Source organism: Notamacropus eugenii, chromosome 6, assembly GCF_028372415.1.
Source record: "Notamacropus eugenii isolate mMacEug1 chromosome 6, mMacEug1.pri_v2, whole genome shotgun sequence".
Taxonomy (NCBI): domain Eukaryota; kingdom Metazoa; phylum Chordata; class Mammalia; order Diprotodontia; family Macropodidae; genus Notamacropus; species Notamacropus eugenii.
In genome coordinates this window covers 108,380,813-108,404,028 of record NC_092877.1, presented here as the reverse complement: position 1 = coordinate 108,404,028, position 23,216 = coordinate 108,380,813, and the positions used below count along the sequence as shown (strand labels likewise).

The 23,216-nt window shown below is 36.4% G+C and overlaps 2 protein-coding genes across 2 annotated transcripts in view; one reads left to right on the top strand and one right to left on the bottom strand.

The window, feature by feature from the left end:
- The window catches only part of IGFBP7 (insulin like growth factor binding protein 7), a 73,753-nt gene extending 65,225 nt beyond the window's left edge, over positions 1-8,528 (top strand). Inside the window, exons 3-5 of the mRNA XM_072620857.1 lie at positions 2,499-2,615; positions 6,453-6,579; positions 8,271-8,528. Coding sequence (XP_072476958.1) covers positions 2,499-2,615; positions 6,453-6,579; positions 8,271-8,290 — 264 coding nt within the window. The 3' untranslated portion in view covers positions 8,291-8,528. The remainder of the gene's footprint in view (positions 1-2,498; positions 2,616-6,452; positions 6,580-8,270) is intronic.
- The window catches only part of POLR2B (RNA polymerase II subunit B), a 31,522-nt gene continuing 16,764 nt past the window's right edge, over positions 8,459-23,216 (bottom strand). The window contains exons 10-25 of the mRNA XM_072620855.1: positions 22,671-22,857; positions 21,623-21,766; positions 21,286-21,425; positions 21,079-21,190; positions 19,001-19,155; positions 18,340-18,538; positions 16,811-16,979; positions 14,620-14,716; positions 13,898-13,992; positions 10,903-11,153; positions 10,726-10,815; positions 10,373-10,480; positions 9,710-9,823; positions 9,448-9,608; positions 8,889-9,084; positions 8,459-8,765 (exon numbers count right to left, since the gene is read on the bottom strand). Of these exons, the coding sequence (XP_072476956.1) occupies positions 8,676-8,765; positions 8,889-9,084; positions 9,448-9,608; positions 9,710-9,823; positions 10,373-10,480; positions 10,726-10,815; positions 10,903-11,153; positions 13,898-13,992; positions 14,620-14,716; positions 16,811-16,979; positions 18,340-18,538; positions 19,001-19,155; positions 21,079-21,190; positions 21,286-21,425; positions 21,623-21,766; positions 22,671-22,857 (2,308 nt within the window). The 3' untranslated portion in view covers positions 8,459-8,675. The remainder of the gene's footprint in view (positions 8,766-8,888; positions 9,085-9,447; positions 9,609-9,709; positions 9,824-10,372; positions 10,481-10,725; positions 10,816-10,902; positions 11,154-13,897; positions 13,993-14,619; positions 14,717-16,810; positions 16,980-18,339; positions 18,539-19,000; positions 19,156-21,078; positions 21,191-21,285; positions 21,426-21,622; positions 21,767-22,670; positions 22,858-23,216) is intronic.

The window sequence follows — 23,216 nt, the reverse complement described above, 5'->3', positions numbered from 1 at the left end:
GAGTTAGAAGTGACTGCTATGTCGGGGAGCCTAGGAACCAAGGCTCTTTCAGATCTCCAAACTGTTCACAAGACACACATGGCTTCCTTTGTCACTTCCCCCCAAAAACTCACTGGACAGCTTAAGCAGATGAAGAAAATGTGCGCATGTTCAGGTGCACATACACACACACGCGTGCACATACAACCCACCAGAAACCAAGGGTATATCTGGTCATCTTGGCCACTCTCAGAACCAGGAACCTAGATCCTAGAAACCGTGTCCTGCTGCCTCCCAAGCCTCCTAATCAAAAGCACAACTATATATAAGGTCCAGAACCCCAGTCTTATAGGTATTTGAGGTTATAGCAACTACATAGCGCAGTCAGGAAGACCCACGTTCAAATATATCCTCAGACACTTACTAGCAGTGTGACTCTGGGCAAATCACTTAACCCTGTTTTCCTAAGTTTCCTCTTTTGTAAAGTAAGTTAGAGAAGGAAATGGCAAATCACTTTAGCATCTTTGCCAAGAAAACCTCAAATAGGGTCAGAGTCAGACGCAATGGAACAACAAAATGAGGGAGTTGGACTATATAGTCTTTAAGATCCCCTAAATAGGGGCCAGCCCTCCCTCACTCAAATCAAAGTCAATTACAAGTTGTGTCACCATCTTGGTGTCACGGTTCTCTTTGAGAACGCAGGACAAACACACAAAATAGTGGCAGCTAGGTGGTGTAATGGATTGAGGGCCAGGCTTGGAATCGCCAAGATTCATCTTTCTGAGTTCAAGTCTGGCCTCCGACACTTATTTGCTGGGTGATCCTGGACAAGTCACTTAACCCTTATCTGTAAAATGAGCTGGCAAAGGAAATGGCAAGCCACTTCAGTATCTTTGTAAAGAAAATCCCAAATCGGGTCACAAAGGATCAGACACAACTGAAAACGACTGAACAACAATTATATTATGCATTTAGTAGTAATATGAATTTGTCAAGTGTTTTTGCAAGAATATATTCTTTCTAATGATGTACTATCTTTTCCTGAAACCCACAAAACCATAAAGTTTCCAAGAATATACTTTAAGATGAAGACTCAAATTGAAGTAATCTTATGCTCAAACCTACTATGTCAGAAAGGATGCTGGTAGTAAAGAAACATCTAGAATTCCAAAAGATCAGATACTAAGTCTACTCAACTTTTCATCTTGCATCAACAGATAGTCTGAAATTTGGGAGCTTTCAAATTCCCTGCAGGTACATGATTCCATTTCACCATCATCACTACCATGTACTTAAAAAAATAATAATAATGGCTCTGAAACCAGTGAGCCCATGGAATTTATTTATCCCTGGGCAGCCTACTGAATCCATCACTGCTTCAGTGCCCCAGGGCCACTTTCCCTCCTTTTTTTCAAGATCATGCCAGGCAATGGCATTTAGTGAGAGTTTGTTACTCACCAAAGGCCAGCCTCAGAAAATTGCAAACTACCTTGTCTTCCTTATACAGCATCACTTCACTAGAAAGTTACTAATGAGTGTACTTTTGATGAGAAGTGACTGTTGAACAACTCTAACTTATAGATATCTATCTCCCACTTCCCCCTCTTTTCTTTTTAAGTTTAATCCTTGTTTCAGGCTATGGGTCATTTCCAGCCTGAAAGCATTATACAATATGCCCACCTTGCAAAATTGCCCTGGAAGGTACCATTTGACAGCTTCAGCTTTTTCCACTTGCCTAAAAGGTCTGAGATGTACAGAAGTACATCATTAGCTGGCTCTGGCTACCAGCTTACTTTAACCTATAGATGCCACTCTTCTTAAAAACAAAACAAAATCTTCACAAGTGGTCTCTGACAGCATTGCTTTTCCTGCCCTTTCCGTCGTTGAGCCATAGATCATACCAAGTATAGGAAAGAAGCAACCAGTTCTGTTAACAAAAGGAAGAAGATGGCAAGATAGAGTTTCTTATAATTTGTCTGCAGTTATACCCGAATGCACTTCATTGGTTTCTAGGCACAGGAAAAGTTAGGAAAAGCCTCTGACTTTACTGTTATTTTCCATGATGAAGCTGTACTTTAGCTGAATTGGGGCTATAGGTGGACACACCCATGCATGTGGTGGTAAAGACAAAGTCAGGATGAAGGACGGGGGGAGGCCGCTTTAGTTCAGTGGCAGGTCAGTGGGTTGAACCAAATCCCCTTTACTGATAGAACACAAGTGGAAGATAGAAGGATATGGGTAAATGAGGTAGGGTAGGGGGGAGCCTGCAGCCAATAGAAACATTCTTCCTAACTTCCCACCTTTAAAGGAAAAAATAAATTTGGGGGAGAAAAGGAATGAGAAGACACCTATATGTAATTTTTTGCTCAACAGTAACCAAAAAAGGTACTGGGAAGGTTGAGTGATAATCCAACTAGAAAATCCAATGCATGATCTGTGTAATTCTAGGAATGTGGACATTGCAAAAAGAAAAGCTCAGACTGCAGAGATCTGAGACCCAAACTTTTCCCTCTTCCCAGGTGAAAAGAGGTCATTATGGAGTTCAAAGAACAGAACTGCTACCTGGAGACCGTGATAACCTGGCCATCCAAACTCGAGGTGGCCCAGAAAAGCATGAAGTAACAGGCTGGGTTCTGGTGAGTACTCAGTGCAGACAAAAATGTAATTCCTTGAGATGAAGAGAAAACAGAAGGAAGCAGCTAGGTGGCACAGTGGAGAGAGTGCTGGGAAGACCCAAGTTCAATCCAGCCTCATTCACTAGATGGGTGACCCTGGGAAAGTCACTTAATCTCTCTCTGCCTCAGTTTCCTCATCCATAAAATGGGGGTGATAATAGCACCTACCTCCCAGGGTTACTGTGAAGATCAAATAAAATAATAATTCTAAAGTGCTTTGCACAATATCTGGCACATCGTAACAGTTATGTAAATGTTAGCTATTATTATCTGAAGAACAAAATCTAAGGTATCTCACATTTCTTTTGAATGGCTCTGATCCGGATATCCAGCAATGAGTAAGTGGAGCTTGGAAAACCCAGATTCTAGCGTGTGCCCATCTCTGCCACTTAGGTAACTGTGAGCAGTCCCTTAATTTTCCTTAACTCAAAATGTCCTTATCTAAACAAAATGAGATCATGTCTAAGGTCCCTTGGACCTCTAACATTCTGTGATTGATTAGAAAGTTAGTGTTCCAGAAGAAAGTACAGGAAGATAAGGGTTTTGCTAAATGACTGGAAATAATAAATGAATAAAAAAGTGATGCCATTTTAAAATTTTAAGTGTTAAAAGATCCCGCATGTAATCAGTCTATTTGTGATCTCACTAATATAAGTACTCCCTCCAGTGATACAAATCCCAAGCCCTTTCCCTGCCTTCTTATCCTATGACCTATAAATCCTCATTTGAAGATGTCTTCTGTATTAAATTATTTGAGAAGGTCTGCCCGTTCCATTCTCATATTTGGGGCATACCCTTGAAAAAATACGTAGATGATAATAATAAGGGCTTTCTAGAAACAAGCAAGTAGGCATGAGGGTCAGTAGTCATTGTCCATGATTCTTTTCCCCAGTCATTCAGTATCATCTGCTTTTTCATATATGTCAAGACTTGATCTCTCAGTACTTCTGAAAATTGTCCCCTCTAGAATGATTTCCTCTAGGGGTACTGAGTGCGAGAAGCTCTACTTCTATATTTAGCACATCATGAGTTGGGAGAGTGATGGTTCCACCATCATTAATGCAAAAAAAATGTTATAGCGGACAGATTGGCACCATTCTTCATTAGTTTGTTGCCCTTCCAGCTGTAGAAGTAAATGAAATGATTAAGCTTAATTGGGTCTCATGTCATATGCATTCTGCTAACCACTTTTCACTCTAATACGTTTCTTGCTCTTCTTCTCATCATCTTGCGCTGTCCTGCTTTGTCATTTGGCAAACGTGTGCATTCTAGTGTTTCCTATATTTGCAGTATTTCTCTATGTGGTAAGGAGATCAGGTGTGTGCTCACCAGGGCATTTCTAGGTTCTTTCAGCATCAAGGGGGAAATCTGTTTACCATTTTTCAACATCAATAACGTAGGCCAAACTGAAGCTGTTTTAATTGAATGCCAAATTATTTTCTAGAGAGGTAGCATGATGCAGAAAATACTTTGGGTACTATTTCACAAATGATTCAGTGACAAAATTTTCACCTGCCACATGAAATGCCCAAGTTCATTCCTTGTCCCATCCCCATTCTTTGAGCCACAATGGCAGTAGACAAGGCACTGAACTTGGAGGTGTGAAGACAGAATTCAGAACTTTCCTTACTGTGTGGTCCTGGTCTAATTACTTAATTGTTCTATGCCTGTTTCCTCATCCTTCAAAATAATGAAGTTTGATTTCTTAGTTAATTGGCACAGTTGGTAAAAGCACAGGACTTGGGAGTCAGGAAGACCTGAGTTGAAATCCAGTCTGACACATACTAGCTGTATGACCCTGGGCAAGTCACTTGACCTATGTCTGCCTCAGTTTCCTCATCTGTAAAATGGAAATAATAGCATCTACTTCCCAAGGTTGTTGTGAAAATTAGTTAATATTGATAAAGCGCTTTGCAAATTTCAAAAGCACTGTGTAAATATTAGCTATTATTATTAAACTCATTGGCCTCTCAGGTCTCTTCCTGTACCCCTATGGACTTGAGAATCAGGAAAACTTGCATGCAGATCCTGCTTCTCACTCTAGGTGTGTCCCCATGGGCTAGTAACTTAATCTCTGAATCTCCAGTGATTCTTAAAGATTATAAACTATAGGCAGGATTCCAGCCAAGTGGGTGGAGTTCCCACAATAATGGAATCATCGGTCCTTAAGGTATTGATGTATCTTTTTCCTTCTTTTTCTTTTTCTATAATTGGGGTTGATTTTGACCACTGCTTTAAGAAGTCAGTAATCTGAAATACACATAACCAATTCAAAAACTCCCACAATAGAAATCAGTCACTTCCTCTTCAAATATAATTTTATTTTTTATGATGATTCCTGTTTGCTATGTCCAATGTCTTCCCACTCTCATGAAACTATTCATGACCTTTATGTCTTCAGTGGTGAGCTTTTGGTGTCTTTCATTTCTTAATCTTGAACTGTATTTTTCATCATCCTGTCTTGTGCCTACCTTTGTAATGAATATACCAAGTATTATTCAAGACGTTGACTTGTTTAGAGGATGTTATCAAATTGGTCATTCAATTTCTCTCATCTTTTGCAACATATGATAACTGTCTTTATGGCAGTCCTGCTTCTCTTCAGCATGTGTACTTCAGCACAAGATGACTGTGTCCCATGAAATAAGTTTTTTATTGTCTTTGGTACACAATGATACCAACTTCATCAGCTCCTTTGACTCTCCAAGGAGAGTTATCTTTCCATGTAGCTAAAATTGTTTTCTATTCTTCTAGCTTCGTTTCTTGGGAGAACAATACTTATATGGTTCATTCCCTCAGTCTCTAAGGCATGAAGTACCAGTAGTTAAATTCATGTTTTTAAGTGGTTTAAAAACTGATTTTTTAAAACAAAAAAACCCTGATTCTTGGCATTCTGTATTTCCTTTTCTACCACAACAAAAGTAGGAGGCTACAGCAAGATGAAGGGCCTTCTTTTTTCACTGGCTTACCATGGCCAAAGCATTCATCATCTAATAGCCAGCTCACTAGTGATAAATCTCTCTTCTCAGCTGGATCACACCTCAACATGTAGGCATGGTATGTCACCGGGACTGGATTCAGGCCTCTCCAACATGTCAGAACCTGGCAAAAACCTCATAAACCCAGGCATGCTCTCACAACACAATGAAGCATCAGGCTAAGATGTTTGTGGAGGAGTACCACATTACTCAACACTAAACATCATGTATTTTTAGAATACTCTATAAACACTCTAATGGATCGCTGTCCAGCCTCGGTCTGAGTACCTTCCAAAAGCCTCTTCCATTGTCAGATGGCTCCAATTGTTAAGCAAGTCTTTGTTATGTGGAGCCAAAATTTTGCTTCTGTGTGTAATTTTTACCCTTTGGTTCTTGTTCTGCCTTTAGACTTAATTCCCAAAAACTACATTGCAAGAATGTTAGCATTTACACACATACACACAGAAACTGATCCAGATTATAGTCTCTTCTAGCCTATGCCTTCTCATGCTGGGAATTCTCATCCTCTTTTACACTAATTACTCTATAATCTACTCAAATATACTGGAAGTCTTCTTGAGGCTATTACTCAAGCTGTTCATTAATTATCTTTACATTCTACATCTCTGGTTGGCCCAGCCTCCTTTATATTTATATCTATTTAGTGATGGACTGAATCTATTCACCAATTTATTAAACTGCCAAAGTTTTAAAAGAAGAGTCAATGGAAACAATGAAATAGTGGCTTCATAGATGTAATAAAAAGAGAGGGAAACAAAAGCCCACTTTGGTGAACCTCAAATGCCTTTTTCTTTGACAGGTGTCTCCTCTGAGTAAGGAAGATGCTGGGGAATATGAATGCCATGCATCAAATTCCCAAGGACAGGCTACTGCTTCAGCAAAAATTACAGTGGTTGATGCCCTGCATGAAATACCAACCAAAAAAGGTATGGAATTCTAAAAGCTAAGTGACTTAAGTGCTTTTGCCAATAAAAGGATCAAATGATATGTAGTAATAGGTTTGATTCATTAACAGCTATATTTAAAAAGGCTATTTTCCTAACAGCCACTATGTGGATATAAGGAATGTGGTTCAAATACCATTTTGATGTATGGCTAACTAAATACCCTAAAAATTACTTAGATGCCTTCCTCTGCTCAACTTCCATTCTCAAGTACCTTATTACTGACAAGGGTAACAACTATCCTCTGGTCACCCAGATTTGGAATCCACAATTCTAATTAACTGCCAGATCTTATCAGCTTCTTTCTCCATAGCATTATCTTGTGTTTATTTTTCTTCTCTCCACTCACACAACCCCAGGCTAATGTGCATTTACCTGATAATATAATACAAACTCTTTCATGTAGTATTTCAAACCCTTGACCAGTGCTACCTTTCCAATCTCCTTACACGCTGATCACCTCCACTGTCAAGTCAAATTTCACCTTCTAGATAAAGTCCTTCCTGATCGTCCTCTCCCTTTGCATCTATTTTTATATCCACATGCTGCCTCCCCTATATGACATGTACTTCAGGGCAGGACAATTAAAATGTGTATCCCCAGCATATGGACACATAGCAGACACTTTAATAAATAGATTGTTGATAGTTTTGATTCAAATAACACAACTTGGTTGGTTATATTTCCTACAACTTAGTATCTCTTAGCTTAGCATTTTCCATATTTATAAAACAGATAGTTATTGGCAGTAGATTTCCAACACATAGTTCCCCTGCTCCTAGGGTATGTCCTCGGTCCTTTGAGGGAAAAACCAGTAAGAAAGAATGAAAACATATAAGAAGAGAAACACCTGCAGAATTAAATTCTAGACTATATATTGCTACTAATTCTCTTCTAGAAAGATCCTCAGAGGAGCCTGCAATAATGAGAGTCTTCCTCTGTCCTAAACTTGTACACACTTTATTTTCTTACTGCTGAAAGTTCTGATCAGTAGGGAATAAATTTATTTTTCTTGGAAGAGTAGTTAATCCTTCCTCACCCTCCAATCCCCTGGTCACAAACAGCCTTTACAAGGTGTGACTACAGAGGCAAAGTAGTTACCATAAGAAGCCACATAAGAAAATTTCTCACTCTTTTGTTCTTACACCATGTATTTGTGTGATGGCAAATTACAGAGGTCTCAATCCTTTAAATTAGAACTGAAGTAGCTAGTTAACACTTGCTATATTCCTTAGCCTAACAGAGCCACTGAAGATAGTTTCACTAACATAATGACCTTTACTTAACCCTAGAATAGGAATAATGGAATCCTGCCTTTTAGCCTTTCCCAGATCAGGCCACTTAAAGGATCACTTAACTGCAGTAGAAAAAGTGGCAATAAAGATCTACTTAATTAATCAAGAGTTCTACAGTTCTACACTATCCTAGCAACAAAACTATCTTCCTTATCAGAAATTATCCATTATAGAGTAGAAATAGTTTCAGTACCTACACAGCCCTAAAACTTCCATTATAAAGATATATCTTACATACATTTGGTACAACACTTCTTTTTCCACTCTTCATATCTAATCATTCCAAGAACTCTAAGTGAAAATGAAAGGTCATGTTTGCTTCTGACATGCTATTGTTAGTATTCATAACTAATTTTTATGTTTTCTTTTTTAAACCAGGTGAAGGTGCGGACCAGTGAAATCCTGCAGTCTTTATCAATATGCATAGTTTAAAACAGTCATGGAAAAACTACAGCTATTGTTGTCCAATAACAAGTTTCTTTTAATCTAATCCACTAACTCTTTACACTGTATTCATTGGTGTGCAAACATACCCTCTACATAGTATAAAATAAAGATACACCAAGTCTAACTACAAAATTTTATTTTCTATTTACAGAAAAAAAAAGTGTCATTAAACAAAACCTTGCACTTACAGTACTATATATAAGAGGCTTGATTTTTTTTCCTCAATGCATACCACTTCTGCTAAAACATGCTGCATTATAAAGCCAAGTCACAGCATGGTAGTATTCACAAATGATTTACCTTACATTTATTTGAAACAATTTTTTTTTTAAATTTCTAAACACTCATCATTCGAGGTGCAATGCTCATGGACATCAATTCCTGGAAAAGGAGTTTACAAGCATATGGCATTCGAACCAAAGAAATCTGAAAAGAAAAAAGAAAAATGTAATTAGCAACATTAAACAATTAAATATACCCTTGATACTTAAGTCAGGGTCAGAGTAAATTGGCTCACTGCACAGAACTTGCACAAGAAGTTGCATATACCTGAGTTTTATTACGACAGCCTCTGCACTCGTATGTATGTGTCCTGGTGTTAGCTATCGCCATTATTCCACAAAGATTGCATACGTGAACTTGATATGGATCTGATGCTTCAAACAACCTTTCCCTTAGAAACTGGGCTGCCCCATGAGCAATCTGACAGTCTCGTTCCATTTCTCCAAAACGCAGGCCTCCATCACTGACATAGAAAAATAATATTCTATATTAAAATACTGCCAGAATTAATGGTAAAAGGTGTCCATCTAAATTTTATACCCTTATTTCTTTTCTGGGAAAAAAAAAGCTACCACTCACAACACAGCTCACAAGGATGTAAGAATGACTGCTATTAAAAACTTTAAGGAAAAAGCTAATAACCCAATTTTACAAGTGATAATTGCTCTCAGTACTTTAAATACTATCTACATGTAGCCACGTTAGCAGTTTATTTGTTCGCTGTCTAAGCCCAAACTTCAAAGATTTCACTTGCTTTTTCATGTATGTCCACCAACACAATGAATACAGCAATATTGGTATTGACCCCACATTAATATCTCCCTACCGAGATCTGCCCTCCATGGGTTGTCTGTTAAGAATCTGAATAGGCCCTCTGGCCCGGGAATGAATCTTGTCATCCACCATATGCTTCAAACGCTGGTAATAAGTGGGACCAATAAAAATCTGAGATGTGATTTTTCGACCAGTAAATCCATTGTACAGGACCTGAAACAGATGAAGACATCCTGAAGCACAGACTTAAAGGTACATTCCGCAAGGTGAGAACTCAGAATGAAAAGACAGCATTAATGTTGGGGATATCATACCTCATTTCCTCTGAGATGATAACCATAATCAGATAACAGATTAGAAATCTTCTGTACATTAACAGCATCATTAAATGGTGTGGCATCACCAATTTCACCTTTGTTAGCTGATACCTTTGGAAAAAAGAGTTATTTCTTTAAATTCTGCTCCCCCATCCTTCAAGGTAATTTTTGAAATGTTCCTTTAATGAAAAGGCTCTTTCCCATAAAGTATCATAAGGGAAGATATTTCCTATTTAATATCCAGGATGCTGAAAATCATGACCTCTAGTGAGAATGGTTTAGCTTTACATAAAATATCCAGACACAAAAACAATTTCCCCAACAATAAAACGACCTTAAACCAAATGGATCATAGATTTAGAGCTGAAGCTTTCAACTTGAAAGGCACATATAAAACAGAATGAGACTTTAAATAAGTCCTTAAAACAATCCTTATGCAAATTTATCAAGGTTTTAGAATACAGAAAATTTAATTATGATTTTGTAAACTAAATTCACTTAGGACTTAAGCATAATCTTCTCACACTTGAAAAATTCTGAAATATATGCACATCAATTCCTAATTTGAAATCAGGAAAAAAGGCAGGTTATAGATTTATTCTCCTGAGTTAAGGACGATAGTGACAAAGTTATGTGCCTTAGCTATCTGACATTCCTTACCTTTCCTTGAAGACATTCAATCAAGTGACCAATAGTCATACGAGAAGGGATGGCATGGGGGTTTATGATGATATCAGGAGTAATACCCTCACAGGTGAAAGGCATATCCTGAAAGGAGAAATATGCTGTCTCTTAAGTCCTGAAAATCCCATTTCAGATACTTAATAAAAATCAAGACCCCCCCATCTCTATTTATATGACCTAAAATTTGCCTAACATCCCTCTGTTCACATGTTCACTCAAATGTTGATATAAAGCTTAACTTTTACCTCCTGTTTGACTTTTAAAAGCAAATTTTTAAAGTCAAATTTCACTCAAGTCTTAGGGGAAGAAAGAAAAGAAAATTTAGCTACCTCTTGCCTGTACTGGATACCACAGGTACCCTTCTGACCATGCCGACTGGCAAATTTGTCTCCAATCTGTGGGATTCTAACAGACCGTACCTGAAGTCAAGCAGAAACAGGTCTCAGTTAAGTCCATAACTACCAGTTTACTTTCTATTCTGTTTACATAGATAAAAACGCACTCACCCTTATTTTGCAAAACTTATATCCTTCCTGGTTTAAGGTTACCATCACTTGATCCACAATACCAGTCTCACTAGTTCTGAGGAAAGTGCTACAATCTCTCTTGGTGTAACGTCTATTTGTACTCTCCAGTTCATCTTCATTTTCAGGCAGGGTTACTGTTTTGCCAATTATAACGTCATCTCCCGATACACGGACACCAGGAGCTATCAAACCATCATCATCCAACTTGTCATAGATAGCATGCCTCATACCTACAAAACAGACAAAATATCCTTTTGAAACTTTCCCATAAATTTATAAAAACTTAAGAGTTCAATATGTTGTCTGTCCTATGAAAGACAAAATATAACATATGTAGATTATTTTATTTTCAAGCCAAAAAGGTGGCAGAAATCTCTAACACCATCACTAATATTCTGCGTTCATATAATGCCTCTATTCTAAACATCAACTTCACTCTGAAATAGTATTATGTAAAATGGATCAGTAGTAAGGAAGCCAAACAGTTCTCAACTTAATATAAGCTTATTATGTGATCTTAGGTTAAGTCTCAGTAAGTTTCCTGAACTGAACATGGTATAATATTAACCTTTAAGAACTGTTATGCCTATCAAATCCAAGCTAGGTAACAAAGTAAACAATAATTTGTTTTTAATTTATTTGTTTTCAGTTTTCTACAATCACTTCCATAAGTCTTAGGTTTTCTCCCCATTCCTCCCTGAGACAGCATGCAATCTTATATGGGTTCTACACATACATTCTTATTAAATACATTTTTACTTTATCATGTTACATGGAAGAATTAAAATGAATGGAAGAAACCATAAGAAAAACCAAAACGAAACACAAGAAAAATAGTCTGCTTCATTCTGCTTTTCAATTCCATAGTTCTTTCTCTGGATGTGGAAGGCATTTTGCCTCAAGAGGCCTTTGAGAATATTTTAGATCCTTGCATTGCTGTGAAGGGCTAAGTCTACCAGAAAAATGCCTCGCACCTAGTGGTTGTTACAGTGTACAAAGTTCTCCTGGTTCTGCTCCTTTCACTCAGCATCAGTTCATGTAAGTCCTTCCAGGCCTCTCTGAAGTCTTCCTGTTCATCATTTCTTATAGCACAATAGCATTCCATGACATTCATAGACCACAACTTGTTCAGCCATTCCCCAACTGATGAACATCCCCATGATTTCCAGTTTTTGGTCACCACAAAGAGAGCTGCTATAAATGATTTTCTACATGTGGGACCCTTTCCCATTTTTATGATCTCTTGGGGATACAGACCTAGAAGAGATATTGCTGGGTCAAAGGGTATGCACATTTTTGTAGCCCTTTGGGCATAGTTCCAAATTGCTCTCCAGAATGGTTGGATCAGCTCACAGCTCCATCAGCAATGAATTAGTGTTCCAACTCTCCCACATCTTCTCCAACATTTATCATCTTCCTGTTTTGTCATGTTAGCCAATCTGGCAGGTGTGATGTGGTACCTCAGATTGTTTTGATTTGCATCTCTCTAATCAATAGTGATTTAAAGCATTTTTTCATATGACTATAGGTAGCTTTAATTTCTTCCTCTGAAAACTGCCTGTTCATATCCTTTGACCATTCATCAGTTGGAGAATGATTTGGATTCTTGTACATTTGACTCAGTTCTCTATATATTTTAGAAATGAGGCCTTTATCACAGACACTACTTGCAAAAATTCTTTCCCAGTTTTCTGCTTCCCTCCTAATCTTGGTTGCACTGGATTTGTTTGTGCAAAATCTTTTTAATTCAATGTAATCAAAATTATCCATTTTGCACTTCATAATGTTCTCTCTTGTTTGGTCATAAATTTCTCCGTTCTCCATAAATCTGACAAATACACTATTCCTTGCTCCCTTAATCTGTTTATAGTATCAGTTTTTATACCTAGATCATGTATCCACTTGGACTTTATTCTTGTGTACAGTGTCAGGCATTGGTTTATTTTCCACCACACTGTTATCCAGTTTTCCCAGCAGTTTTTGTGAAACAGTGAGTTCTTATTCCAGAAGCTGGGGTCCTCGGGTTTATCAAACAGTAGATTACTATATTCACTGACTACTGTGTCATAAGTACTTAACCTATTCCACTGGTCTACCCTTCTATTTCTTAGCCAGTACCAAGTAGTTTTGATGATTGCTGCTTTATAATACAATTTGAGATCTGGTAGGGCTAGGCCACCTTCCCTAGCATTTCTTTTCATTAATTCCCTTGATATTCTAGACCTTTTTTTCTTCCAGACAATTCTGATATTATTTTTTCTAACTCTAGAAATTATTTTTCTGGTAGTTTGATGAGTATGGCACTGAATAAGTAAATTAAGTTAGGCAGAATTGTCATTTTTATTACATCAGCTTGGCCCACCCACAAGCAACTGATGTAAACAGTACTTTTAATAGTTGCAGAATATTTTTAAATTTGACCAGAACTATATTGTTCTCTGGAACATCCCATATGTCCAACTTTGGATTCAGTGTACAAGTACAGATTTTTAAGTGTCAACAATACATGATTTTTTAAATGAAGCCATTAAATGTTAGATATTATTTATCCCATTACTTCTTTTTTTAAAAATTAAGTTACAGCTGCATGTATATGACTTAAAAAACAAGACCAAATTCCACAGCCACATAAAAAAATCAGCCTCAATACCTGAGTCATGTCAATACTGACTGCAAATAGGAAAACTAAGGTACAACGTACATGGAAATTTAAAGCTTGAATATATCAACAAAACATTGTCTAATAATGTTTCTCAAACTTCCCCTTAATACAAGGCCCAACTAACAGTACGTTATGAACCAAATACAAATAATTTTGGTCCAATTCACATTTTATAGAACATATTCTAATTTTGTGAACCATAAGCCATGTGGTACAATCTAAAATACAGAGACCTAAATAACATGAAGAAAAATTCAATGATCTATAAAATTAAAGTGAATTCTACAATTTTTATGCATCAGCCTCTCTTACCCTGGCATGTTTCACGTGTTGGTTTTTCAAACACCTCTTCCTGGTCAAATCCTTTCTTAGATTCTTGTTCTTTGTAAGACCGATAAAAAACTGACCTGGAAAATAATACATAAGTTCTGAGGCAACTTCTCTGCAGCAATAGAAACATGTGACAGACTCCATTTAATGATGAACTTCAAGTAATTATCACTTCATAAACACAGTATAAAATTTAAAGCAAAAGAGAAATGCTAAAGAGACTAATTTCAAAACTGAAATGGCTCTCACGTGGACCAGAATAAACACAAGATGCCACTTCAAAACCAGCTTTTTCCTTAGAACCCAATGACACTATCTCACTAGGAGTCACCTACAAATAACACTAGAGTTCATCATCATTCGAAAGTGTCATTAAGCCAAAGGCTTTCTATATTGAAAAATTCATTATAATTTGTTTATATGTTTCATTCAGCAATCGCCCTTTGTACGTAGTGCAATGGCTTTGAGCTAATCCACAAAACCTCATGAATGAAAGCAAGACCAGAAAGTTTTAATAGAAAATTTTCACTGACTGCATGATGGCTAAAAATGGTGACAACTGCTTTCAGACTGAACTTTAAAGAAACTAAATATGAATTTCAAGAGGTGAGATGTTAGCTAAAACCATAAAAAAGAAACAAACCAAAAAGATTATCTTTAATACTCCCCTCTGTTCATATTTAACAAATTTTACAAAAGCTGACCTGAAAAAACCTCTGTCAACAGCAGAGCGGTTCATGATAACAGAATCTTCTTGATTATATCCAGTATATGATGCAATAGCCACAATCGAATTGATACCTGCAATAAATAGATCCACACACTGAAGATTAAGGTATGAAACACCCCCAAAAAAAGAGCAATTTTATCTAGAAACCATTGCATTTCTTCATATTTTCCAGAATGCCATCTTACAGGTGGTACATATATAAATCTGGATATCCTGATTAATACAATGATATGGCCAAACAGCTTTTATTCTTTTTATCCACATTCTCTCACAATTGTCAATTGTCAATCCACAATTGTTTTGACATGAAAATAATGTCACCAATCCCTGGTTATCTTTAGTCCAGACAATACTCAATACCAATCTTATTATGATCGCTACCAGTCCACTGATTCCTTTCCCTGTGGCACTGCAAAAGTTTTTCAGAGTCCTGTCTGTTATGCATTTCCAAAGTCTCTGAGCATTAGTTTATCAGGGGAAAAAATAATGAAGGATAATATTCTGTTTAACTAGTTTTCCTTATTCCAGCTAAATAAGAAATCTTGTTTTTATTTATTTAAAAAAACTGGTTAGTGCAAAAGTACACCAAAAGTTCATTCATCCTTTGCCGGAAAGGTAAGGTACCACAACTGATCTCTCAACAGTACAGGAGCTAAATGGTGCTGGCAAGCACCCAAGCACACAATGCTTCTCACTGCTAAAGGAAGAACTAAGATATTCTGAGAAACGTACCTTGTAGCCTCAGGCTTTCAAGAGGTCTCAGGGAACGAAAAGAGATTAGGTGTAAGGAGAAGACAGTGGGATGCCCTCATATACATCTCTCTCCAAAACCCTAGTCACATGCTCCCACTGGTATGCATCATAAGCGGATTACCACATGAGGAGAGCTAAATTCTAATCAAATATTCCTCCTGTACTGACATTATAAAAGGTGTTATAGTAACAACACTGCAGGAGTGTTTCTTTCATCAGTGTGAATTACAAAAATACCTTTCATTATCAGAAAATGTGACAAAGGTAGAAATAAAGAAGGCATAGGGATGTAGTCTGAGGCAGAGTCCCTCCCCTTAAAATAAAGAGGGCTGTGGCTCTCTAATGCTAACAAGTTACATGGGGTGGAATGCTCCACCTCTCAAGACAGTCCTCCCCACTCCATGGCAGAGGCCACCTAAGGTTCTACCTGAGTGTCAGACCCCTAGGAGTCCCTACACTAAAGCCCTTCCCTTAGCCAAACCTTTGACCTCATTGTCACTTTAGAACTTAAATCTAGATAATAATCTTTTAGCTGGCTAACTAGTCAACTTGTGTTGAACTGCAAAATGGCTCAGCCTTTAGTGAGTGCAGGGACTGTAGCATTTTGATAAAAAAATCTATTGCTAGAATTGCTAATTTACGAAGTCCTCCTTAGGACTTAGGCCTATTGGCTACTGTGACTTTATCTGAGAAAGCAATACTTTTGGCCACTACCACCCCTAAGCTAGACCTAAGATAAAAACTTCTTATGGTTTGTTCTAAACAAAGGTCAACCCTACTAAAAGGAACTTTGTTACCAGAGTGTTTGTTCATTAATTTTCACTGTATAATGCAATATTATGCCCACCAAGAAAGAAAATCTGTGAAAATTAAAGGAAAACATGAGAGGGACATGAAAGAGAAAAATCAGAATTAAAAGGTCAAAAAGGAATAACATGACTGCCTGGAATAATTCCAGGTCTGCTCTAGCTTTTACTCCAAATGGTCTGCTATATCAAGAAAAAGGAAGGGGATTTTTCAAAGTCCAGCCAATTATCCTGCAGTTCTACATACTTCTAATTCCAGAAAAGTACTTCATCAAATGATGCTATTCACATATTTTTTAATGAGCAGAATTACATCCACAGTCAAGGGCAGGAGATCAGTGTTGAAAGAGTAATACTAGATTCTTCAGTACAACAGTAACCCCTTGTGGAGGACTTAATAAATTAACAATTCTAACAACAGATTTTTCTATCAAAATGCTACAGTCCCTGCACTAACTAAAAGGCTGGGTTATTTTGCAATTCCACACAAACTCACTAGTTAGCCAGCTAGAAGATTATTATCTAGATTTAAGTTCTAGAGTGACAATGATGCCTAGGAAATATACAATCACCTTTTCACATTTGGGAGATAATAAACTAACATACCTGCTGGCAACTCTCTAAATCGTAGATACTCCATGGACCGTGTTGTCACAAGAGGCTTTTGAGGATAATAGAGCACATGAGCCAATGTGTCCATACGAACGTGGAAGTTGGTGATATAAACACCCATAGCCTGTTTACCCATAGCAGACTGATATGTGTTTCTAGGAGACTAAAGCAAAAAAATGAAATGTCACTGGAAAATTAAAGCATATAAAAGAATGTAGATGGAACCAGATCCATCTAATAATTTGTCCAGTAAGTCAAAAAAGCTTTCTTTTTCCTAAAATGTTAATGAAATGATACATTCAATATAAAGACTATTTCCCTGAAAAGATACCAATTATAGTTCTTAAGAATTAAATACAACCGTGAAGACATTAAAACAATCATAACAGCATAAAAAAGACAAACAGCAATCACTATTGAACACCAAGCTTCATCACTCTATAAATACACTGTAATAAGTAGACAGTGAGTACAATTTCTAACTTTTTTTCCTGTCTATATTATTTTATACAGAACTTTCTAAATGTACGTACATTGCACACATTCATCATTCTTTATGAAAATGTAATGTCCCATTACACTGATGTATCACAGCCTGTCGGGCTATTTCCTAATCCTTGACATTTAAAGTTACAAACTCTAGGTATTTTCACACAGATTTTCTTTTCAATATTGAGATTACCGAATCAACAGGACTGACCTATCATATGGCTTTTGTTAAATATTGCTAGACTATTTTCAAATGTGCAATCATACAGGCAAAATACAGGCATACCTGTTTTCTATTAAAGCCCTTAAAATGTTTAAATTTTATCGTATTTACTTATTTCAGCTAAATTAATGGATGTTGGTATCACATTCTGATTAACAATAATTACACAATGGAATTTTTAAAAACTAGAATGTTTTCTCAAGATTTTATGTGGTATTTTTGTTTTCTCCTTTGTAAACTGGCAGTTCAAAAACTTCACTATCTGACTTCTCCCCACCCCCCACCTGTGACCACATATTATCCTGATGAACTCATGTCATTCCCTGTATATTCTGGAAGTCAATCCCTTACTTAACAAATTTATTAGAACATCTCACAATGCTGTTTTTCTTCTTATCTTTGTTTTCCTGTATTTAAATGTTTTTAAATTTTAATAAAATCAAACTCATCAACCTTGTCTAAGAATTTCTTCTATTACTCCGGTAGTCCATATTTGGGATAAACATACTGTTAGGTTTCTCTTATTAGTTTTTTATAAGTTTTTTTGTATTAACCTGTAAATTCATTTACTGTGGTAAATGATGGGAAATTGATATAAATTTCTTTTTTTCTTCTTATTCTCTTCTTTTCTCTTGTTATTCTCTTTCCCCAACAATATTGCTGAATAACAATTCCTAAAAATATACTCTCTTAATTAGAAACGTTTTTTTTCAAAAAAACATCAAACTAGTCTCACATTTTATTGTATTTTCCCTCCTTACTATTATGATTCCTCAAGATTATATACTCTGAGATAAAAAGTGTTACTAACCTGATTGTGATCTGGAAAAGGAATAATAGACGCACACACGCCAAGAATCATTGATGGGTGAATTTCACAGTGGGTATAAGTAGAACAGTAAGCAACGCCCTTCTCCTGTAAGTCATCTGGAGTCATGGCAAGCATCACAGTTTCTTCTTCCAGGGTATCGATATATTCCACCACTCCACTGGCCACAAGATCTTGCCAACTGAAAAAAATAAACAAGTTTTCCCAATTCTTTATGTTATATTTGTAATTAATTACATGTGTAATTTACACTTACAGATTTTATCTTCACTCTTTCACTTTTAAGTATATCCTGTTAAATCTGAACATGACAGAAAGACACTAATGCTGAAATATGTTGTTCAGTCGTTTCTGACTGCTGGGACCCCATTTGGGGTTTTCCTGGCAGAAATACTGGAGTGGTTTGCCACTTCCTTCCCCAGCTTATTTTACAGATAAAGAAACTGAAGCTAACAGGGTTAAGTGTCTTGCCTAGTAAGGGTCTGAGTCACATTTTAACTCAGGTTCCCCTGATTCTGTATCCACTATACCACCTAGATACCCTAATGCAGAAATACAACTGCCAAAGTCCATTGTTTAAGAAAAGGATAATTCCCGAATGCAATCATTCAAAATATACACATTTACCTCCTTAAATTCCTACCTATAATTGTTATATTCACGTTCTTTTAACTGATCAATGTGTCTCTTCTTCAGAAGTAGCTTCTGTTTTTCAACAATTAAAAGTGGTCTGCAAATCCGGCCTGCATCCGTATAAATTCGAATCTCTCTCTCTCGAATATCTCTGATCATAGAAACCTGTTTTGGTTTTTTTTTTTAAATAGAGAAGGAAGATGCATCTGTATTTTTTCTAGTCATTAAGGTTCAGTTAAAAAAAATACAGGACAAAGTTCACACAAAATTTCTGAGGCAAATAGTTTTAAAAAAAAAAAGACTTCATCTAAGGCGTTTTCAATATGTATATGATAGACACTACGTATAAAATATATCCAAAATCTGTGTTTATGTGGGTAAAAACTGTACTTGATCAGAGAATGCTGTCCAAATTAATGCCATATAATTAATAAATTTATCATTTCTTCTAGAGTTACTAAAGTAACCAATAGCACAATTTCATCTTTTGTCTTCTCATAGAAAATATAAAGGTGAATCCAAACTGTATGTGGTACATAATATACTTGATACTGCCATTCTACAATCTACTGAAACCCTTCACCTTCCTGGTCCTTAGCTTCCCTCTGTCATCCTTATCTCCCAAAAGTGAAAAGATATTAGGCAAATGTCTTGTATGGCAATATGCTTAGAATGACATTACTATTAACAAAAATTCACATTTACATAGTGTCTTAAGATTTACAAAGAACTTTCCTCACAGCAACACTGTGATGTAGCATTTTATCCCAGTTTACAGATTAGGAAACTAAGGCAGTGATCAATAGATTCCTGGTCAAAGCTGTCAAAATTCACCTCACAAGCCACTAGGGTCCAAAACAATGATGTTTAAGGATGCTGTAAGATTAGTGAAGGTCTAGTATAGCTTTGGAGACTCACTCAAAGCTAAGCATCAAAGAATCAGATGTCATATCTAAGATCTAAGATAGTGTAAATGGTATTCTGACTTCCCCAAGAAAAACTTGTCTTTAATAGTAGGAAAAGTGTAAAACCTGCCAAAATGAGAACTGTGACTTATCAAAAGATCCTAAGTCTTAGCAAATTATACATTACCAAACTGGGGTAAGATTTTCCTGTTAGAAGAAAGACATAATCAGTTGTGCCTGACCAAAATGACTCAAGTTTCTGACTTAAGGAAATTATGTGATCTTCTGTAAGGACCAGGAAATATTCATTTGCAAAACATCTCCAGAAAAGTGTCAGGAGGTCAAATGCAAGACTGTAACTGGAGGTAAGACAAATTCAAGGGCCTCATAGGAAAAAGCATATACTGACTAAACAAAGTACATTTAGATCCCTTCTATAAGGCCTATGTTCAGTCACAGAATCTCAATTCCACCTTGAAAAATAAAAGTGGAGTGCCTATTGCAAAAAGTACCTGAGAACTAAAAAAGAATTCCCATATCTTCTCCCAATTCATGAGAGAGTATGTCTCTGGTAAACAGATAATATCTCTCCTCCCTCATTCAGGACACTGTATAGTAAAGCAGTTGAAGAGGACTGGTAATTAACCTACTCTACCTTCCTAGAAAGTATATAATACTCAGACATAGTTTTTTTAAGATGAGAGAAAAGAAATCTATATCTGGTTCACAGTGAGTGGGATGAATTGCGTTCTTGGCATTCAAATAACATAAATGAGGATGGGCTGCCTTTCTGACATTCAAATCACATTAAACTCTATTAACTACATGAAGAGACCTAATCCTGAAGCAGAAGAAGAGATGTGCTGCAAGGACTCCAAAAGGTGGACCAGACCCAGCGGGATGAGGAGAGCTTACCACCTAAGCCCAGAATCGACTGCATCTAAAAGTACTTCACAAATCGGTTACAATTAACCTATTACAAGTAATTAATCTATTACAGGCATAATGAACTGACTGAAAATCTAGACTGAGATAGTTCAATTAATGTTACTGAGGAAAAAGTTTCAATTTGGATTAAGGGAAACCTATTCAAAGAAGCCTATGGAAAGTTAACTTTGGCTCATCATATGAATTACTTAAAATAGCCTATCCAAAGCTGAAAGCTCTAATTCAAGAACCTTACTTCAGAGACAATGATATCCATCTGGCGTCGCAGTTTCCTTAGGGTATTCATAAGCTGTTCAGGATCTTTATGTATTCCAACCCAGCAGCCATTAACAAAGATCTTGGTTGCACTAAAATTAAAGATATTTAAAATGTTATATATAGTTATTTCTTATTAAGCAAAATTCATGGAACTACCACCCCCAATAAATTTTCATATACGAACTCAGCAATAGCAGCAGGAGAAATTTCTTCTAGATTTTCCATACTCCACTCTTCCAAAAACTCCAGAATTGGAGAAGGCTGAGATCCTACAGAAATATAAGCCATCAGGGCTAAATTCTTCACAAGTCCTACTGCATGGCCCTTAATAAAAAAAAAAAGTGGTCACTATTTTAAACTAAATTCATGTAAAATCTATTTCAAACCTTTTTTATTTTGTTTAATGTTCCAAACACAATTACTCTAACCATCGCGTTTATAAATCTTAGAAATGAGATACAATACAAAAATGAGGATATGTTAAATTAATGATTAGCTGGATTGATGTTTTGAAATATTACCTCCGGAGTCTCAGCAGGACACACCATTCCCCATAACGTATTATGCAACTGTCGTGGCTTTGCTAATTTACCATCTCTACCAATTGGTGAGTTCAAACGACGCAAGTGAGAAAGAGTAGATGCAAAGGTCAGACGGTTTAATACCTGGGGAAATGAGTAAATTCAGTAAAGTTAGGCTCAATTCTTCCTGTAATCATAATCTTTTGTCAAATACTAGAATGAGCTAAATTTGAAGGTAATGTCAGTAAGGATCTGAAATTCTAATTCTACTTTATCTAGCTTTTAATACCAGAGCTTCCCAGAATCTATCTGGGAGTAAGGGAAGGGAGAGTGTTCCTGGAAATAGTGGCTGGTTTCTGAAGACTGAACAGATTATTCTAGTGTATACAACATCTCAGTCAATAACAAAAACATGCAAAAAAAATTTTATGAGACAAAATCTATTCCCATTTTTCGATGAAAGGTCAACAAATACTGGCAATCTATCAAGAAACTTTTCTGCATATATCCCACTTCCTAAGCAAATTCTTAAACGTACTATCAAAGAAAATGATAAATTTGGTTTTTTTTTAAGAAAGCAAACCTGCTCAATTTGCTTGAAGTTTTTGAGCAATTTGCCATCACCAATCCTATGAGGCAACTATTGTCACTATATACACACTGAGCTGACACTTGGAAACACTCTTAAAAAGCACAGTATAACAAAAGAGATACTTAAAATAACTGAATGTCCAGCAATTAACTTCTAATTTGGGGCCTTTAAAATATGGACAATATATTTTAACGGGGACTAGTTTCTCCTCCTAAGTATTCAAATTTATTCAAAACTATACTGAATAAAATGAATGCCAAATATTAAGAGTTTCTTTGCAATAATAAGCAAATAACAAATAGATTTCCCAATGTAAAAGTCCCTGATGATTTCACATCTGGAAAAAAAGGCAGCATTTACAAATGAACAGCCCAGAAAAATAAATTCATGTAGGAATTGTTAGGATTCTACCATAAATTTCAAAGTTAAAACAAGTTATGTTTGTGAAAACTTTACCTGAGATACTCCAGCTCTAGCTTGGTGAGCTTTCTTTTGATCACCCCAGTTTCCAGTAGCTAAGGAATATTTTAAGCCATCGGATATGATCCTGGTTTTAATTGCCAACTCCAAGTTGAAGTCCTTGCCTCTGTCAATAAACTTCTGTGCATATATCCTCACTTCTTTAAGTAAATTCTTAAACATGCTGCCAAAGAAAATTATTTTTAAAAAGCATTTATCATACTTACATGTCAAATATCTAAGCACACAAAAATAACTGGCAAAATTAATATAGCCTAGAATTATTTATCATAAACCGCACAGAAATTATTTTATTAGGCTTTGCTGGATAACACACACACAGAGACACACATACAGACACACACACACTCTCACTCTCACTCTCTCTCTCTCTCTCTCTCTCTCCTCTCTCCTCTCTCTCTCTCTCTCTCTCTCTCTCTCTCTCTCTCTCTCTCTCTCTCTCTCTCTCTCTCTCTCACAGAGACACACAGAGACACGCAGAGCAAGGAACAGGTTTCTGTGTTTTCCATAAGAGATCAAAAT